Consider the following 14,771-nt stretch of genomic DNA (forward strand, 5'->3'; position numbering starts at 1 on the left):
TGAAGTGGGTATGATTTTGGTCATGATTCCACAAATCAAGAATGGAACAATTTTTTAGAATTAAGGAAGATGAGGAAAAGAGAGGGAAACCCTAGAAGACACTTTTATTCTTTAAGAGCACTTAGGGAAAGTTTACTTTCTTCCCTTAAAGTGAGTTTGAGCTTCCTTCAACTTAAGCATACATAAATTATGATCGAACTCACTTTTCAAACAACTTCTATCCCAATCTAAATTCCCTAGTGTCAATGTATCCCTAGAAATTTCTTCAAATCTTGAAACAGATATCTTTATTATGTATCTTACTGATTTAGAACTTTCTTCTATTTTGAGATATGAGCCTTTAAATCTCTACTCATGAGAAACTCCCAACCATAATAGTCTAATAACTCCTAAGCTTTCCTCCATCATTCTGTTTTCCACCTAGTCTTCTATTGTATGGTAAAGTAAAATCAAATCTCTGCTTTGGCATGCATTTATTTTTTTTTAACTTTTTTATTGTCTAACATAACATATACATACAAAGCAAAGAAATAAAAAGCAATAGTTTTCAAAGCACTCTTCAACAAGTAGTTACAGGACAGATCCCAGAATTTGTCATGGGCTACCATACCATCCTCTCAGAGTTTTCTTTCTAGCTGCTTCAGAATATAGGAGGCTAGAAGGAATAATATATTTTTATCATCACAACTTTTTGTCCTTTTTTTGTGAAAAATCACATATACAAAAAAGCTATAAATTTCAAAGCACAGCACCACAATTAGTTGAACATATTTCAGATTTTACATGGGTTACAATTCCACAATTTTAGGTTTTTACTTCTAGCTGCTCTAAGATCCTGCAGACTAAAAGAAATATCAATGTAATGATTCAGCATTCATATTCATTTGTTAGAGTCTATCTTTTCTGTATAACTCCACCATCACCTTTGATCTTTCCATCTCTCTCTTTAAGGGTATTTGGGCTATGACCATTTTAAACTTTTCATATTGGAAGGTTTTGTCACTAACATGGGGTAGGGAGATGGAATTAGCTGATGTTCTGGAGAGGCTGGGCTAGGTTTCAGGACTTATCTGGACCAGGGACCCATCTGGAGGTTGTAGGTTTCTGGAAAGTTACTCTAGTGCATGGAACCCTTGTGGAATCTTATATATTGCCCTAGGTGTTCTTTAAGATTGGCTGGAATGGTCCTGGCTGGGCATTGGCTGGTTATGACAGGTAGCAAGGTCAAACTGAAGGTTGTATAAGAGCCACCTCCAGAGTAGCCTCTCGACTCTGTTTGAACTCTCTCTGGCACTGAATCTTTATTAGTTATACTTCTTTCCCTCCTTTTGATCAGGATGGAATTGTTGATCCCATGGTTCCAGGTCTAGATTCATCCCTGGGAGTCATCTCCCACATCGCTAGGCAGACTTTCACTCCTGGATGTCATGTCCCATGTAGTGGGGAGGGCAGAGATTTCACTTGCAGAGGTGGGCTTAGAGAGACTGAGGCCACATCTAAGCAACAAAAGAGGTCCTCCAGAAGTAACTCTTAGGCATGCTTATAGGTAGTCTAAGCTTCTCTGCTACCTAAATAAGCTTCACAAGAGTAAGCCTCGTGATGGAGGGCTTGGTCTATTGATTTGGGTGTCCCTAAATTTTGACATAGTATCAGGGGATTTCCTGATGGTAAAGTTTAATAGTTCCATAGCCTTTCTCCCATCCCTCAGGGGACTTTGCCAGTATATTTTGATTACCTGCTTAATATACTCTAGGATGTATCAAGGCATTACAATATTCTATACAGGATTAAAGGACCTCTTTCTTATTCTGGGCTCCCTGTGTTTCATTGCTCAAATGAGCTATACTGATAGGTTGAATTAGATTATGAACTACAGAAAATTTCAGTTCCAGACCAAATAAACATTTCTTCCATTGGTCTCAAAGAGTATGTGTGGTTCTAAAATATAGACACTATCTTCCTTATCCCTGTGTTCTGAATTACTTTAACCCCAACCTGTTTGGCTTAGATCTTATTGCTAAATATCAGGTTTTAAATATATATAACAGCCTCTCAAAATCCAGAAATAATAATCACCACTCCAGACTTAATATGTCTGCTCTAAAAACTTACAATCTAGGCCCTGTTTTCTTATAAGCATTTTCTAAAGGTAACTACATCATTCTTGTTCTTTTGTTTTCGGCTTATTTTATCTCACCAAATGAGATAAAATGAACCACATTTTAAATGAGATAAAGTGAACCACATGTTCATTCACGTCATTGCATAACTGACGACTTTGCTCCTTTTTGTAGCAGCACAACCTTCGTTCATAAGTACACACCATCATTCACCAATCTACTTCTCTGTCAGTGCATCCTTCAGCCACCTGGACTCATCGGGCATCATGTAGATGGCCCAAAGTCCACAAGCTATCAACATTCTCAATTTTAGATAATTTCATTGTTCCCAAGAGACGGAAAACCAAAAAACACATCCTCACCAAATAGGAAATCTATTATTTAATCTCCATATATTTGTGTATGTTTTCATTCTTTTATGGTTATTTAGAACCATCTTCATCCCATTGTGATCAGATAAAGTGCTTTGAATAATTTCAATGCTTTTAAATTTATAATGATTTGTTTTGTGCCCCAGCATTTGATCTATCCTGGAGAATGTTCCACGGGTACTAGAGAAGAATGTATATCCTTTGTTTTGGGGTGCAATGACCTATATATGTCTGTTAGGTCTAATCCATTCATGAAGTCATTTAACTTGTCTATTTCCTTGTTGATCTTCTGCCTGGTTGTTCTATCTATAGAAGAGATTGGTGTATTAAAGTCTCCTACTATTGTTGTTGCATCATCTATTGGTCCCTTCAGTTTAGTCAATGTCTGTCTCATGTACTTTGGAGCTCTTTGATTAGATGCATAAACATTTATGATTTTTATATCTTCTTGGTGAACTGACCCTTTAATTAGTGTATAGTGTCCTTCTTTGTCTCTTATGATGTCTTTACATTTAAAGTCTACTTTATCTGATATTAGTATCACTACTCCTGCTTAATTTTGGTTACAACTTGAATGGGAAATCTTTTTCCATCCTTTCACTTTCAATCTATTTGTATCTTTGCATCTAAGATGAGTCTCTTGTAAGCAGCATAGAGCTAGATTATGTTTCTTAATCCATTCTGCCAATCTGTATCTTTTAATTGGTATGTTTAGTCTGTCAACATTCAAAGTTAAAAGACTAATACACTGAAAAGGTGTTTCTTGAGTCCACCATATTATCTTTTTCATTTTATTTGGAAGATCTATATATTCTTTTCCTTCTTTCTGTTTGTATTCTTTAAATTACCCTTAGTGGTACTCTTCAATTCTGTGCCCTTCTCCAGACCTCCCTCTCCTCTCTTTTGTTTTTAGCCAGCAGAACTCCTTTTAATATTTCTTGTAGGGCTGGTCTCTTGTTGACAGATTCTTTCAGGAAGTGTTTGTCTGTGAAAACTTTAATCTCTCCCTCAGTTTTGAAGGACAATTTGGCTGGGTACAGAATTCTTGGCTGGAAGTCTTTCTCTTTCAGGATCTTGAATATATCCTACCACTGCCTTTTTGCCTCCAGGGTGCAAGTTGTGTAGTCTGAACTCAATCTTATTTGATTTCCCTTGTATGTAGTAGATTATTTTTCTCTTGCAGCTTTCCAGATTTTCTGCTTCTCTTCAAGATTTGACAGAAAGATTAGTATGTGCCTTGGGGAAGGCCTTCTTGTGTTTGGATTTATTCTAGTTGGAGTTCTTTGGGCTTCTTTGACTTGTCTATTTATGTCCTTTATGAGGGTTGGGAAGTTTTCCCCCATTATATCCTCAACTACTCTTCCTAGCCCTTTATTTCTCTCTTCCCCCTTCTGGGACACCAATGATTCTTATATTTGTGCACTTTGTTTTGTGTATTGTTTCCCTGAGATCCAAGTCAAATTTTTTCATCTTTTTCTTTTTTGCCATTTGCTCTTTTGAGTCTTCAAAGTCAATTATCCTGTCCTCTATATCACTTACTCTTTCTTCTGTCTCTTCAGATCTGGTGTTATGTGCCTCTAGTACGTTTTTTATTTGGTGCACAGATTCCTTAATCTCTGTGATAGCTGCTATTTTTCTATCAAAATTCCTCTTTATGCTCTTCTATTGTGTTATTAATCTCCTGTTTGTCATTTGCCATCCCACTTATTTTATTAAGTAGAGTTGTATGAACCTCTTTGATTAGTTGTTGCAATGTCTGTATCTCCTCTGGTGTTTTAATTTGGTCATTAGGCAGGGCTAATATGTCTGCATTGTGATATGCATGGTGATTTTCTGCTGTCTTCATAGCATGTAAAAATCTTGATTGATTTACCGTGGGGATTGATTTCTTTCAGTAGTCTTAGGCCTTGTGTTTATGGGATCATTGTACAGCAGGGAGCAGGGCATGGGGTGGAGCACTTAGTATGATGATTTATTTCAGGGCAGGTATGTGTGCAGGGTGGGGATGTTATGCTGATGCTTGTGAACATGGGTGCCCAGCAACCAGGGAGGATGTAGCTGTGCAGGTGTACAGATCTGGGGGGCATAACCCTGGTGTGTGCTGGTCTAAGGCACAGGGCCCTTTGTGTGCATGTGTAGAGTTGTGGCAACAGGTCAGCATTACACCTTTGTAGACTGGGGGCAGATGTGACCCGGCTGCCTCGGTCGGCACTTTCTCAGAGCTGGAAAGTGAAGAAGAGCGCCATGCACATGCGCGGTTCTAGGACTGCCTTAAAGTGCGGTTTCCAGAGTTGAATGACGTGATTGGGCACCAGTGCGCATGTGTGGGCCTGGGAGTGCCGTAAACAGATGCACAGAGCTCAGGGCGGCCAGGGTGAGGCTGTGTGACACTTTGGGGAGGGGCAGGGGCAGGGGCAGCCTAGGCATGGAGGTTTGTGCCCACAGCCTTTATGCGCTTGCAACAGCCTGCAGGGAAGAGGGAGAGGAGGTGGTGCTCGGGAGGGGTACAGGAGAGGTGGGCCTGGCTGCACTTGGGGTGGGGGTGGGGAGTAGGTACATTCCCTGGGAGCTGGTGGGGTGGGGGCTCCTAGAGTGCAGGGAATGGAAGCAGGTGAGGGTGTTCAGGTGCATGGAGTGTGGGGTGAGTCTCTGGTCACAGGGTTGCGCTGGTGAGGGTAACGTGCCCAAGAAACGTGGCCTGGCTTACTTCCTAGTCTGGGGCTCCGTGGCTCTGTGCCGGGCTCCAGCTTCCTGCCTCTCAGTTCCTCAGCCTGTGCACCCAGGGCTGCTCCCTGGTCCCATGTTCCCGTCCGTGCACTCCTGTGGGCTCCGCGCCTTCGCACCAGCCTCCAGCTATGTGCCTCTCAGTTTCTTGGTCTCTGCAGCAAGGGCTGCCCCAGGTGGTGCAGAAGCTCTCCCAGGTCAGCTGCACTCCCGAATCACCACCTCAGTCACCCTCCTGTCCCTTCTCTAGCTTTTCCATGGAGCAAGGCTGATCACGAGCTAGTCTATTTGGCCATCTTCCTGGAAGATTGGGATGCATTTATTCTCTCTGACATTGCTTCTCTAGTATGACCAATTTGAAGAAGAAGGAAAAAAGCCATGAAATTACAGAAACAGTCACTTCAAAATTTCTGTTGTAATAGCAGAACACGTATTCACATAGGCATATTGAAATGTAGACTCTTTTCATCCTGGGCAACTGACATAATCTATATTTTAGCTAATATATTGTTATTAATTTGTTAAATACAAATTTGTTATTTAATGCAGATTTTTCTATTTGTTAGATACAGAATTACCATGACTAAATACTTTCATTTAATGAATGGGTTATGATGAGGTAATCTGATTAATTTGGCAGGAGAAACCATGCTGTTTAACTAGTATAGAATGCAACTGAAATAGTCCACGTTTAAAGACTAAAAACACTGAGATAAATGACTCATGTAATTCTGTAAAAAAGATTTATTCTGTATGAAAATGAATTTTGGGGGGATGGAGAAGGTGTTAAGCATTTAAGACATGTTTGATTCATCTTTGTTTAGAATCTCCACAAAAATTTAGTATCTCTACTTATTCTTAGTAGATGTTTAATAGAATTGCTAGATCAAATGATTAATGATTTTTTAGAACTGCTGTGGTCTGCTGATCTGTTGTTTTGGGGGATATACCTGTTTTCTAAGAACCAGCTCTACTTTTAATGGAATTCACTTGGCAGTATACAGGAAAATAATGAATTGTACCAAGCAGGATTATAGAGTTAGTATTATGTCAGTCCTCAACTAAAATACTCTAGTGTCTAGTTTCTAGGTTAAAGATTTTACCTTAAGTATGAGAAGGCTTGAGTATTAGTAGTGCTGGTGAATTCTTAGTTAAATGTTTGTAACAGAAGGAGGGGAGGTGGTTTAGGGGTAAATGAAGTGGGAGAAATGAGGAGGACAGTTTGTCATTGGTTCTCAATGGGGTCTACTGATCCCATTAACTAGACATCATAGTTAAAGAGATTTTTTAATGAACAACTTAGAGAAAGGACTTTGAATGAAGTCATAGAAGTTAAGGCAAGAAATCTGACATTGTGTGGTTTGTTTTGTCTGACTCCAGATGGCATGGAAGCTTATGTCAAGGTAGATAGCTGCCCAGAGGAACCCCAAGTACGGATGAAAAATAATGAAGAAGAGGCAGATTATGATGATGACCTTTATGATTCTGACATGGACATGCTCAGTTTTGATGATAACAACTCTCCTTCCTTTATCCCAATTCGCTCAGTAGCCAAGAAGCATCCTAAAACTTGGGTCCATTATATTGCTGCTGAGGAGGAGGACTGGGACTATGCTCCTGCAGTTCTCAGCCCCACTGACAGGTAAGCACCTTTTTACTCTAGGCACTATCTCTTTCCAAAACTCAAAGGTTTTCTTCTGGCTATGCAAAACAACAAATCCTTAAGCCATATTTAGGGTTTGGTACAGGTATGGAATCATATGACAGGGGCATTGACATGTATGGAAAAAAATATAGCCAACATCAGGGATATATTTATTTTGTACTTGCTCCTTTCCTTGATTAAATCATACCACCTGTTTTAGAGGTGGTTTTCAGCCACCTTCCCTTTATCTAGAATTTTTCATTCCAACTCCTCATCATTTTGTATCTCATACAGAAGTTATAGAAGTCAATATTTGAACAATGGTACTCGGCGAATTGGTAGGAAGTACAAAAAAGTTCGTTTTATGGCATACACAGATGAAACCTTTAAGACTCGTGAAACTATTCAATATGAATCAGGAATCCTGGGACCTTTACTTTATGGAGAAGTTGGAGACACACTGTTGGTAAGTTGAGGAAAAGAAAAGAAGTTGAGTAAGAAAAAAAATGTGGAGGGTTTTTAATTTCTAAAATACTTCATAATTCAGCCTTGTATTCAATGGACATGATCTTTTAAGAAGTATAGATATTACACAATTGATGATTGTAAAAAAATTTTAAACCTGAGTTTATAGAGTAAAAATGTAATATCACCCATAAAATTAAACCTACTACTTATTTGAAACACTCACCACTTTGACTTCGATGTATATTCTTCTAGAACTTTTTTTATTAATTTTGTAGTGCAAGAGTCAGCAAACTATTACCTGTGAGCCAAAATTCACTGATGTACTGTTTTTCAATAACCTCTGAGCTTAGAATGGATTTTACATTTTTAAATTGTTGCAAAAAAAGGAGAAGGTGAGGGCAGCAAGGGCAGGGAGAGAAGGGGAGAAGAGGAAAGAGAAGAAAAGATGTGTCAGCAATCAGATATGGGTTGCAAAGCCTAGAAAATTAACTCTCTTGTCCTTTCCAGAAAAACATTTGCCAACCCCTGATCCACTGTATAATAAACACTTAAATTGCGAGTTAACAGAATACTCAGTGAACAATCACTTCAACAAGTGAGGGTGTATTTTTTTTTTCACAAGAAAGTTGTATAGATGGTTGGTTGTATCAGTTTACCTGCTCAAGAATGTTATGAAGGAATGCTGATTATAATATGTGGAGGTTTGTTAGATACTGCCACACTTCCATACCAATCTGTACTTTCAAAAATTCATACCAATTTTAATCCAATCAAGAGTATATAAGAGTGGCCCTCTATCCATATCATTGTTAACAAAACCATCAGAAAAAATTTTCAGTTTGATGAACAAAAAATTTGGCTTGATTTCTTTTCTACTTCCCTGATTAGTAGTGAAATTGCATCTTTTCATGTTTATGGGCTCCCTCTGTGGATTGCCTACTTGTAAACTCTAACCAGTTTTCTAATGGAGTAGTCATCTTTCTCGTATGTATTTGCAAAAAGCTCTCAGGCATTATGAATACTGGCACATTGTTATTCATCTTTCAAATATTTTCCTGTTTGTCACTTGTACTTTAAATCCTTTATGGTGTCTTCTTTCCTACAAAGAATTTTGATGTTGATATAGTTAAATATGTCATTCTTTTCATTTACATTTTTCTGAATCTTTTTCATTTATGTTTTTTGCCACCAGCATGCGATTATAAAAGTGGGTTTTATTCTTATATTTTTGTAATAAGTTGTATTTTGACAATAAGCAATTTAATTACTCTGAAACTTACTTTTGTGTGTAATGTATGGTGTAAAACAGGTATCTGACATTATTTTTCCCAAAATAACAGCCAATTGGCCCAACAAATCTTTTATTCACAAATATGAAAATGTCTTCTTTGTCACATACTAAATTCCTAAGACGTGGGATCTGTTCTCTTTAATTGATCTATTACCACACTGTAATGACTATAACTTTGTAATATATTTTTTAGGACATGTCTTCCCTTGTGGTATGTCTTCAGAATTTTAATTGACCGTTCTTATAAAATTTCTTTCTCATAAGGTTCATTTAATTATTTTTGTAGCAGCCAGTAAAAATAATTGAAAAAGTAAAAAATAATATATAATACAAAGTACATTTTGCTCCCACCTAGACTCCCAATCCCATAGTCTGACAGGAAACTGTTGTTCTTAATTAATTCCCTTCCAGAAATAGTCTATACTTATATGTGTGTGTGTATCTTTTACACAAAAGTAGGAGTACTATGTAAATTGTTCTGTACTTGAATTTAAAAAATTTGACAATATATGTTAGATTTCATTTCATGTGAGGACATATAGATTTACCTCGTTTTTTCTCTATAGATAAATAATGAGATCAATTCAACTTTTTGATATTGCAACCATGAAATCGATATAATTATACACACATCTTGGTACACATGTGGAACTATTTCTTTAGAATAGATTTCTAGGAAGTGTGCACACAATTTCCATTTTGAGAGTACTGTTGAACTGCTCTTTGAAAACGTTGCACCAATTTATCTACCAGCAATGTCTGTAAGTGCCTTTTCCCCCAGACCTTCACCAATACCAAAATTCTTGATCCTAGACAATCTGATAGTTGATAGGTAAGTACTTTTTTTTAACTCTAGGCACTATTTCCCAAACTCAAAAGTTATTCAAAATAACAAATCCTTAAGCCATATTTAAGTTTCGGTACAGATATGGAATCATATGACAGGGGCAATGACATGTATGGAAACAATATAGCTTAACATTAGGTATATATTTATTTTTCACTTGCTTCTTACCTTGATTAAATCATACAAACTGTTCTAGAGGTGATTTTCAGCCACCTCTCCATTATCTAGAATTTTTCATTCCAACTCCTCACCATTTTATCTCTCATAGAGAAGTTATGAAAGTCAATATTTGAACAGTGGTACTCAGTGAATTGGTAGGAAGTACAAAAAAGTTCATTTTATGGCATATACAGATGAAACCTTTCTCACTGTATCACTTCATAAGCTAAGGTGAGCACATTTTCATATGTGTAGAATCCATTTGCATTTACTGTTTGGTGAATTGCCTGTTAGTGAACTTTCCCCATTTTTCTGTTGGAGTAAAGATATTTTTTTCTCCCTAATTTGTCGAATCAGCTTGTCAGATTTCATAAAATAAAAATTCCCATTGGGATTTTGAATGGAATTGCATAGATTTGGGGAGAATCTACATCTTTACTGCATTGGGTCATCTAATAGAAGAATGTGTTTTACCTCTTTGTTTATTTAGGTCTTTTATATACATTTGTATCAGGCAAGACTCTTTTGGTTGGAAATGACAGACAAGCTAATTCAAACCAGCATAAACCAAAAAGGGAATTGTCTCACTTATCTAAAGTATTGAAGTAGATCTAGCTTTAAACATACTTGGATTCAAGGTGTGGTCAGGATTCACTCTCTTTCCATCTTTTTGCTTTACTCACCATTCTTGTCATATCTTGCTCTGGTGGGATCATTCTACATAACAGATCCCAGTAGATCTAGGCTTATATCCCCTCATTTTCATATCCAGCAGAAAGGAGAGCTTCTATTCTTTAAGGATTAGGAATAAAGTCTTTTACTAGACACTTATGAGCCAGAAAGGGGACCCATGCTCATCCCATTCGTGAACCAGGCACTATGGTCAGGAGAATGCAATGCTCTGACCAACCAGGTCTGAATATATAGGATAGTTATTGATTTATATGTTAGTCATGTCTCTGGATACCTTCCTGAATAATATTAGATGTTCTAACACCTTGGATTTAAGGATTTTTGAAAAAATTTTTATTCTGGAAATTTTCAAACATACTGCTAAGTAGAAAGAATAGTTAAATAAACCCTTGTGAACCCATCACTCAGCTTCAACAGTTATCAACAAATGGCTAATCTCATTTCATCTGTAACCAACTAGGCCTGACAGACATCTATAGAATGCTTCACCTAATTACAGTAGTATGCACATTCTTCCCAAGTGCACACAGAATATTCTCTAGAACAGACCATACATTAGACCATAAAACAAATCTCAATAAATTTAAATGAAAACTACAGTTCAATATTCTTCATGAATATAGATGTAAAAATTCTCAACAAAGTATTAGCAAGCCAAATTATCAACATTTCAAAAGCATTATACAGCATAATCAAATGGGATTCATCCCAGGATGGAAGGTTGGTTTTAATACCTAAAATCAGTGTGATACACTGTATTAATTGAATAAGGGACAAAAAGCACAGGATCATGTAATAGATGCAGAAAAGGAATTTGACAAAATCTGCTACCCATTCATGATAAAAATTCTCAACCAACTAGCAATACAGACCTCCTTCCTCAACCTGATGGAGGGCATCTAAGAAAAGTTCATACCTAACATCATACATAGTGGTGAAAGAGACTGGGAACATGCTAAGAATGTCCACTCACGGCACTACCATTCAACAGTGTACTGGAAGTCAGTACAGTAATTTCAGGGAAAAAAGGAATTAGAGGCTTTTGAATTGGAAAAGAAGAAATAATACTGTCTTTTATTTGCAAGTGACATATTCTTGTATGTAGAAAATTCTAAGAAATCCACAAAAACTATTAGAACTAATAAACAAGTTCAGCAGCTTGCAGGATACAAGTTCAACATTTAAAAAGTTGTATTTCTATACAAAAGCAATGAACATTCTGAAAATAAAATTAAGAAAACAATTTAATTCACAATTACTTAAAAAGAAGACAATACCTTGGAATAAATTTAACAAAAAATATGAAAGACATGTACACTAAAAATTACTGATCATTGCTGAGATCATTTAAAGATCTAAAATATAGAGAGACATATTTTCATGGTTTGTAAGAGACAATTGTTTTAGATTCTCTTCAAATTTATCTATAGATTCACTACAATTCTTATCAAAATCCCAACTGTGTTTTTTGGATGAAATTGATAAAGTGATGCTAAAATTCCTATGGAAATGCAAGGACGTTACAATACTGAAATTGATCTTGTAAAAGAAGAACAAAGGTGGAAGATTCACAAGTCTAGATTTCAAAACTTAACTTCAAAGCTACAATAATCAAGAAAAAGTGGTACTGACATAAGTATAGGCATATAGAGGAATGAAATAGATTTGAGAATACAGAAATAAACCCACACATCTATGGTCAGTTGATTTTTGACAAGGGTGCCAAGATCATTCAAATGGGGTTAAGAAAAGGTCTTTCAGCAAATGGTGCTGGGGCAACTGCATACATGCAAAAAAAAATGAATTTGGGGTGGACCACAGTGGCTCAGTAGGCAGAGTTCTCACCTGCCATGTCACAGACCTGGGTTTGAATCCCGGTGCCTGCCCATGCAAAAAAAAAAAAAAAAAAATCTGGAAAAATGAATTTGACCCCTTCATTACATCATACACAAACATTAAGTCAAAATGGATCAAAATACCAATGTAAGAGATAAAAGTATAAAACTCCTAGAGGAAAACATAGAAGTAAATCTTATGACCTTCGGTTAGACAAATACTTAAGATAAAACACCAAAAGAAACAGAATGACAGAAAATATTTGCAAGTGATATATCTGAAAGGGGCCCAATATCCAGAATATATAAAGAACACTTACAACTCAAAAATAAATAGATATCCCAATTGAATATAAACAAAGGACTTGTATAAACATTTCTCCAAAGATGACATAGAAGTGTCCAATAAACAAATGAAAAGGTGATCAACATCATTAGCCATTAGGATAATGCAAATCCAAACCATATGAGATACCACTTCATACCCATTAGGATGTCTAAAATCAACAATATAGATAATAACAAGTGTTGGCAAGGAGATAGAGAGATTGGAATTTTTGCAAGTTTCTGGTGGAAAGGTAAAATGGTGCAGCCACTTTGCAAAACAGTTTGGCTATTTCTCAAAATGTTAAGATGGAATTACCTTGTGATCTAGCATTTTCACTCCTAGGTGTATAGCTAAGAGAAACGAAAATGTACATCTACACAAAGGTTTGAATGTGAATGCTCATAGTAGTAGTGTATTGGTCAGGGTTCTCTAGAGAAACAGAACCAACAGAAGATATCTGTAAATATGAGATTTATAAAAGTGTCTTAATCGTGGGGACATAAGAGTCCAAAATCTGTGGGGCAGGCCATGAGCTGGCAGCTCCAATGAAGGCCGTCAAGGAACTCCCTAGGATAGGCTGGCTGGCTAAAGTAGAAAAGTGAGATCTTCTCTTCTGAATTTTCCTTAAAAGCCTTTGTGTGATTAGATTAAGCATCACTCATTGCAGAAGACACTCCCCTTAGCTGACTGCAGCTGTAATTAGCCATGAATGCAACCATGATTTAAGTCCATGAAATGTCCTCATGACAACAGATGGGCCAATGCTTGCTTGAACAGACAACTGGGCACTGCCACCTGGCCAAGTTGACACATGAACCTGACCATAATAGTCCACCTCTTGTCAACTTGGCAGCTATACACATCACCTTAAACCACATTTAATCTCTAAATAGAAAACAATAACAGAAACATTTTTTCTCACATAACAATACTCAACTGTCCTACATACAACTGGAAACACACTGAATCTCTTCAGAATAGGGTGCAAGTCCTTCACTCTTAAACTTGATATCCTATAATTTAAATACAATACCATGAACAATACAACTTGTGTAATATGATAAAGGGGATAAAATAGAGAGTAAAACAAAACATTTGCTTTAGTACAAATACATAGATACTTATTACAAAGCAAGGAAAAAATATTCATACCATTATGGTCCCCATTTCTGTAACTGGTCACATGGTCATAGTTCATATTTTCCATTACACATTACATGTTCCATTTACTCTCAGCAAGCATCTTAGCTGGCCCATGGTTCTTTGTCTTCATTCCAGAAGTTTCTGAGCCATTGGTAGTCCTTCCTGGATTGGGTTGCTGCAGTTTTCCATTGATTTTAATCACAGGGCATGGTAGTAATAAGAGATGCCCTAGGGGATCTCCTGTATTCCAGGAAAACTCTTCCTTACCTCCATTGGGTAGTTGCAGTCCTATTTCCCCTTGATAATCAGGATCAATCCCTCCAGACAGTAAAGTAATCCCCTTCCTTGCCTGTTGATTCAGTGGCATGAGACACCCAAAGTGGCCAGGTGGCAGTCTTAACTTCCAGTTCAATGGAATCATTTTGTGTCTCCTGGTAGGAGCACTGCTCCTTTTGGAACTAAGACTTGCAGAGCTTAACGTTTCAGGTAAAGGAAGCAATTTTTCTAGTGGGTCACTAGGAATGATAGTGAGTGGTGCCATTCCCATTTCCACCCTTGATTCCTGGACCCGTGAATTCTGGCTTTGGGAGAAACAGCACCATAGAGTGGATACAGAGTCAGTGCATACACAGTCTCCTGGAAAACATTATCCCAGCCCTGCAAGGTATTGATACCTAGTTGGCACCATAATTGGACTTCAAAAGGTCATTCCACACTTCTAACTTCTATCAACCCAGCTGCCTCTGGATAATGGAGAACATAGTAAGACCAGAGAATTCCATGAGCATGTGCCCATTCCCGTACTTCATTTGCTGTGAACTGTGTTCCTTGATCAGAAGCAATGCTATATGGAATATCATGATGATGGAGAAGGCATTCTGTAAGCCCACAGATGGTAGTTTTGGCAGAAGCATTGTGTGCAGGGAAAGCAAACCTATATCCAGAGTATGTGTCTATTCCAGTTAGAACAAATTGCTGCCCCTTCCATGAAGGGAGTGGTCCAACGCAGTCAACCTGCCACCAGGTTGGAGGCTTATCTCCTCTGGGAATGGTGCCATATGGGGGGCTGAGAGTGGGTCTCTGCTGCTGGCAGATTGGACACTCAGCAGAGGCTATAGCCAGGCTAACCTTGGTGAGTAGAAGTCCA

General features: G+C 37.4%; 1 protein-coding gene across 4 annotated transcripts in view; it reads left to right on the forward strand.

Moving 5' to 3' along the window:
• Window positions 1-14,771, forward strand: part of F8 (coagulation factor VIII) — a 298,778-nt gene that overhangs the window by 98,017 nt on the left and 185,990 nt on the right. For 3 of the 4 annotated variants that reach the window (XM_077144781.1, XM_077144778.1, XM_077144779.1), the window contains 2 exons: window positions 6,596-6,857; window positions 7,155-7,326. In XM_077144781.1, coding sequence (XP_077000896.1) covers window positions 6,596-6,857; window positions 7,155-7,326 — 434 coding nt within the window. The remainder of the gene's footprint in view (window positions 1-6,595; window positions 6,858-7,154; window positions 7,327-14,771) is intronic. The other variant, XM_077144780.1, reaches the window with a different exon arrangement.

Source organism: Tamandua tetradactyla, chromosome X, assembly GCF_023851605.1.
Source record: "Tamandua tetradactyla isolate mTamTet1 chromosome X, mTamTet1.pri, whole genome shotgun sequence".
In the NCBI taxonomy this organism is placed as follows: Eukaryota; Metazoa; Chordata; class Mammalia; order Pilosa; family Myrmecophagidae; genus Tamandua; species Tamandua tetradactyla.